Below are 6013 nucleotides of genomic sequence, written 5' to 3' on the forward strand. Positions count from 1 at the left end.
CCATTGTAGGAGCCCCTGGTGGCGCAGTGGGTTACACTCTTGTGCCAGCAGGACTGCTAACCAACAGGTCAGCAGTTTGAATCCAGGGAGAGGGGTTGAGCTCCCTCTATCAGCTCTAGCTCCCCATGCGTGGACATGAGAGAACCCTCCCACAAAGATGATAAAACATCAAAACATTCGGGCATCCCCTGAACAATGTCCTTGCAGACGGTCAATTCTCTCATACCAGAAGTGACTTGTAGTTTCTTAAGTCGCTCCTGACACGAAAAAAGAATGTTACTGTAAGCCACCTTGAGTCCCTATAAAGAGAAAATGCAAAGTAGAAATAAAGATGATGAGCATAATAATAGTGATAGTTATGACATTTTAAGCCACCTTGAGTCCCCATGATGAGGAAGGCGTATAAGAAATGAAATTATTATTATTATTATTATTATTATTATTATTATTATTATGACAATGTAACTGTTAAAGGTACAGGAGCACTGTTCTCTATTTTACCTGACAACCTCCTTTGTAAGTCTTACTATTTTTCTGAGTCCTCTTTACCCCTTTCTGTCCCATAGGAATGGTTCAGGGACGGGCCTATCCAGTCCTCCCCTGGCAGGCCAGACGGTGGTCCCCCTCCAGCATTGCAGGATCCCAGAGCTGCCCACCGAGAGGAGCATCCTGTTTGAGCTCCAGCTCTTCTTCTGCCACCTCATTGCCCTCTTCGTCCACTACATCAATATCTACAAGACGGAGTGGTGGTACCCACCCTTGCACCCACCTTCTCATACTTCCCTGGTGGGTATCGTTCTTTATTGTGTCCCCAATTTGCAAAGTGGCCAAATTGTAATCATGAATTCAGAACACCAAATACAGGCTGTCTCCGAGTTACAAACATCTGGCTTACAAGCGACTCCTAGTTAAAAACAGGGCTGAGACAACAGGAAGTGAAAGGAATCTCTTCTCGGAAGGAAAATCCACTCTTGGGAGAGTTATTATCATGGTGAAATGGGGGTCTCCACTGAAGTTTTATTCCCAATGATTGTTTCCACCACAAGCCAAATTTTCCAAAATCCAATTGTCACCAGGACAGAAAGTGAAGTAAAATCTTCTGAACAGGGACACAGGCAGCAAAGGAAACACCACAGGGGTGTTAGTCCTTCCCTATGAGACCCAAAGGTAAAAATATATGTGTTTTTGGTTGGAGTTACACTTACAAAATGTCTTTTCTCTGACTTACATACAAATTCAACTTAAGAATTTGTGGCAGGGGGTTGAACTAGATGTCACATGTGATCTCTTCCAACTCTATGATTCTATAAGAACAAACCTACAGAACCTATCCTATTCGTAACTTGGGGACTGTCTGTTCTCTTAAAATGGCAGTGTGTTATGAAGATTTCCTAAAAGCCTTATTAAAAATGAAGACCTCATACTGCTTCTAACAATAGTTGGTAAAGAAATGCTTTGTAGGGTCTGTGGGTCAGACTGGATGGTCCTGGGAGGTCACTTCCAGCTGTGGGATTGTATTATTATAATCCAGAAGAAGCTGGAGCGCTTTGGTTCTTCTGTTGTAGTTCATTCCATCATCATCACCAGAAGCATTTGATAGTGCAGTGGTCCTTGTGCTGTCAGGACTGCTGACCGAAAGGAAGGTGGTTCAAATCCAGGGAGCAGAGTGAGCTCCTGTCTGTCAGCTCCAGTTTCTCATACATGAACATGAGTGAAGCCTCCCACAAGATGGTAAAATGTCTGGGCATCCCTAGGGCAACATCCCTGCAGATGGCCAAGTCTCTCACACCAGAAGCAACTTGCAATTTCTTTCTCTTTTCTTATTTGAGAAGAGAAAATACAGTTATATAGACATATACTATACATTTCCCTCTCTTTTATTTACACTTATCCCTGTGCTCCTCTTCTCCAGAGCCATCTCTTTTCCTAAAGTCCCACCAAAAAATCAGTTCTTCATTTGGAGGTAAATTCCCATCTTCTTTTTCCAATAATTTTTCTAGAAATTTTCTCCAGATACTTTCAAAGTCATTTTTTACATAATCCCTTCTTTACTTTTAAGTTTGATGTTAGCTTATCGTTCAATGCCATTTTCCAGATTATTTTATACCATTCATTAATCTGTATTTTCATTGCCCCTTTCCAATATTTTGCAATTAATAGTCTAGCTGCTGTTAACAGCATGTCTATTAAAAAATTCCCTCTTATCTTTCCCATCTTTTAAAATTAAAAGTAACATTTCTCCTAATTTTTATATCCATAATATTTTCTATTTCTGTTATAATCAATTCCCAAAAATCTTTTACATATTTGCAGTCCCGCCACATATGCATGTAGGTTCCAATTTCTTGACATCTTCGCCAACATTTTTCATTATTGTTCTTATTTATAATGTTTCTCGGTGTTAAATATCATTTCCAAATTAGTTTATAATAATTTTCTTTTATTCTAATTAACATGTTTTTTAAGTGTCTTGCTTTCCATATCTCTTCCCATTCTTTTTCAGTTATCGTTGTTCCTACTTCCTCCTCCCATAATTCTCTTAATGTTAGTCTTTTCTTTTTTCTGTGTTTTAATTAGTATTTTATATATTTTACTTGTTGTTCCTTTTAATTGCCCGCTATTTTCTTTTTTTAATCCTTTTATTGTCAATTCTTCAAATTGTGTTATTTGCAACTTGCAATTTCTCAAGTCACTCCTGACACACACAAAAAATCATCACCACCATAATAATAATAATAGTCATCACTATAATAATAGTGTTGTTGATGAGAAGCTTCCCACCAGAGTGGAAATCATCTATCGGATAAATGGCAAGTTGTTTAACCTCAGCAGACTGAAAGCCAAAACCAAGGTTACAACATCTGTTATAGAACTCCAGTATGCTGATGACAACGTCATCTGTGCGCATTCAGAAGAAGATCTACAAGCCACTCTAAACACCTTTGCAGAGGCATACAAAAAGCTCGGCCTGTCATTGAACGAGAAAACAAAGTGCTCTTCCAGAAGTCACCAGCCAACCCCTTTCCAATGCCAGAGATACAGCTTAATGGTGTAATATTAGAAAATGTTGACCATTTCTGCTTCCTTGGCAGCCACCTCTCTACCAAAGTCAACATCGACACCAAAATACAACACCGCCTGAGCTCTGCGAGTACAGTATTTTTCAGAATGAAGAAGAGAGTGTTTGAGTATCGGGACATCCATAGGGATACCAAGGTGCTTATTTATAAAGCTATTGTCCTCCCAACCCTGCTATATGCCTGCAAAACATGGACTGTCTACAGCACTGCCTCCGGAAAATCCTGCAAATCTCTTGGGAAGACAAGCGGACAAACATCAGTGTGCTGGAAGAAGCAAAGATCACCAGCATTGAAGCGATGGTCCTCCGCCATCAACTCTGCTGGACTGGCCACGTTGTCTGGATGCCCGGCCACCGTCTCCCAAAGCAGTTGCTCTACTCCGAACTCAAGAATGGAAAACAGAATGTTGGAGGGCAGGAAAAGAGATTTAAAGATGGGCTCAAAGCCAACCTTTAAAACTCTGGCATAGACACTGAGAACTGGGAATCCCTGGCCCTTGAGCGCTCCAGCTGGAGGTCAGCTGTGACCAGCAGTGCTACAGAATTTGAAGAAGCACGAATGGAGGGTGAAAGAGAGAAACGTGCCAAGAGGAAGGCGCGTCAAGCCAACCCCGACCGGGACCGCCTTCCACCTGGAAACTGATGCTCTCACTGCGGAAGAAGATGCAGATCAAGAATTGGGCTCCACAGTCACCTACGGATCCACAAGAATTCTGATCCTGGAGGACTACCCTACTCGGCCAACGAGGGATCGCCTAAGTAATCAAGTAAGTAATAATAGTAATAGTAACAGTTGTAGTAGAGATTGAACTTGGTTTGTTGGCTGCTTTCTCTCTAAAAAAAAGACTCAAAACAGTTGACAATAAAACCAATTCAATATCATTTACACCTAAAAACAGACAAACATTAAAATAATTTTAATTTGTTTTCGTGCACATCCTGGTTATCCAAAGAAACTCACAAACTGCAAGTTTCTGCTTGTTCTCTCTTCCTTGCAAGATATCTCATTTTGCACTCAGCAAACTTTTTCCATTTCTTTTCCTCTTGCAGAACTTCCATCTCATCGACTTCAGTGTCCTCGCCGTAACGACTATTGTTCTCGCAAGGAGATTGATCGGGGCCATTTTGAAGGAGGTAAAAGTGGGGATTCCACAGGGCTGGGGGTCTTTCCTCTCTATTTTAGTGGAGCTTTCCTTCTTCCGAAGGAAGAACTGCCAATTGACTTCTATCTTGCACTTCTTGGCTCCCCCCAGGCTTCTCACACTGGCAAGGTCTCCCTGCCGCGATCCATTTTCCTTGTGATCACTTGCTTTGCTGTCCTTACTGGGGCAGGTTGGATCTTCAGATCAATAGTCCACCTCTTCAGGACATATTCTTCCCTCAATCTCTTGTTCCTATGTTACCCATGAGTACCTTTCTCTCATATGTAGGCAATTCAAAGGTGCAGTTATTTGCATAGAAATAGACAGATTAACAGTGCTGTTGAAGGAAAAGCCACTGGACACATTCTTAGAAGAGTGCAATCTTATCATCTATCTACCTATATTTCTATGTATATTGGAGGGAAAAGGAAAGACTTTATGTCCAGGTTTGGAGATTTGCTTGTAAATGTTAAAACAAGCAGAAGTCAACAATTTGCTCGATATAAAGTGGAAGAAAAAATGTTAAATTTATAGAGAAGCCAAGAAAAGAGAAGCTGGAAATCTACTTTTGAAGCTAATTTTTGTCTGTGTTGGTAATTTTAAGAGTACAGCAGAGATGTGTGTTGTTTAAGTAATCTGAGTTGCTGTGAGTTTTCCAGGCTGTATGGCCATGTTCCAGAAGCATTCTCTCCTGACATTTCGCCCACATCTATGGCAGGCATCCTTAGAGGTTGTGAGGTCTGTTGGAAACTAGCAAGTGGGTTTTATATATCTGGAATAATGTCCAGAGTAGGAGAAAGAACTCTTGTCTGCTTGAGGCAAGTGTGAATGTTGAATTTGGCCACCTTGATTAGCATTTAATGGCCTTGTAGCTTCAAAGCCTGGGTGATTGCTGCCTGGTGGGTGCCCTGTTGGAAAGTGTTAGCTGGCCCTGTGTCTCCTCTGCAGTATTTGTTATGTTGCCAGCCTCCTAAGATGAGGACCTGTCCTTTCCTTCTTTCTAAAACATCCTATATATCAATGCTTCTTAAATCTAAGTGGGGCCTCCTTCGCACTATGTTGGATGCCTGAAATGTTGGGCCACAAAAAAAGGTTTCGAATGCCATTATGATGGTGCGGTGGGTTAAATCGCTGAGCTGCAGAACTTGCTGACTGAAAGGTTGGCAGTTCAAATCCAGAAAGCGGGGTGAGCTCCCACTGTTAGCCCCTGCTTCTGCCAACCTAACAGTTTGAAAACATGGAAATGTGAATAGATCAATAGGTACTGCTTTGGTGGGGAGGTAATGGCACTCCATGTAGTCATGCCGGCCACATGACCTTGGAGGTGTCTATGGACAGCTGGCTCTTCAGCTTAGAAATAGAGATGAGCACCACCTCCCAGAGTCGGACACAACTAGACTTAATGTCAGGGAAAACCTTTACCTTTTTAATGCAGTCCAATTACACAAGACTGTGCAGAATATGCTTCAGCTGTACTCCACAAAAAGGGAAAACACAGCCTGTTTAGCAAGGCTTGCAAATCTTGATATATGATCTTATTATAAGTAAATGGTTTTTACCTGGGTCACATCAAAATTTCTTGGGCAAAAAGGAGTTGGGTAGAAGGCATTTAAGACATCCTGCTATACAGGCCATCCCCGAGTTACAAACATCCAACTTACAAATGACTCCTAGTTAAAAACGGGGGTGAGACAACAGGAAATGAGAGAAATCTTCCCCTCGGAAGGAAGGAAAATATACTTCTGAAAGAATTATTATTTGCTGAAGCTTTCTCTCCAATCCTTGTTTTGAC

General features: G+C 41.4%; 1 protein-coding gene across 1 annotated transcript in view; it reads left to right on the top strand.

The window, feature by feature from the left end:
* LOC137095581 (transmembrane protein 39B-like) overlaps positions 1 to 4506 on the top strand; it is a gene marked incomplete at its 5' end in the record, with an annotated part of 42183 nt that extends 37677 nt beyond the window's left edge. Inside the window, 3 exons of the mRNA XM_067462361.1 lie at positions 567 to 786; positions 4130 to 4213; positions 4333 to 4506. Coding sequence (XP_067318462.1) covers positions 567 to 786; positions 4130 to 4213; positions 4333 to 4488 — 460 coding nt within the window. The remainder of the gene's footprint in view (positions 1 to 566; positions 787 to 4129; positions 4214 to 4332) is intronic.
* Between the last annotated feature and the right edge of the window lie 1507 nt (positions 4507 to 6013).

Source organism: Anolis sagrei, chromosome Y (assembly GCF_037176765.1).
Source record: "Anolis sagrei isolate rAnoSag1 chromosome Y, rAnoSag1.mat, whole genome shotgun sequence".
NCBI lineage: Eukaryota > Metazoa > Chordata > Lepidosauria > Squamata > Dactyloidae > Anolis > Anolis sagrei.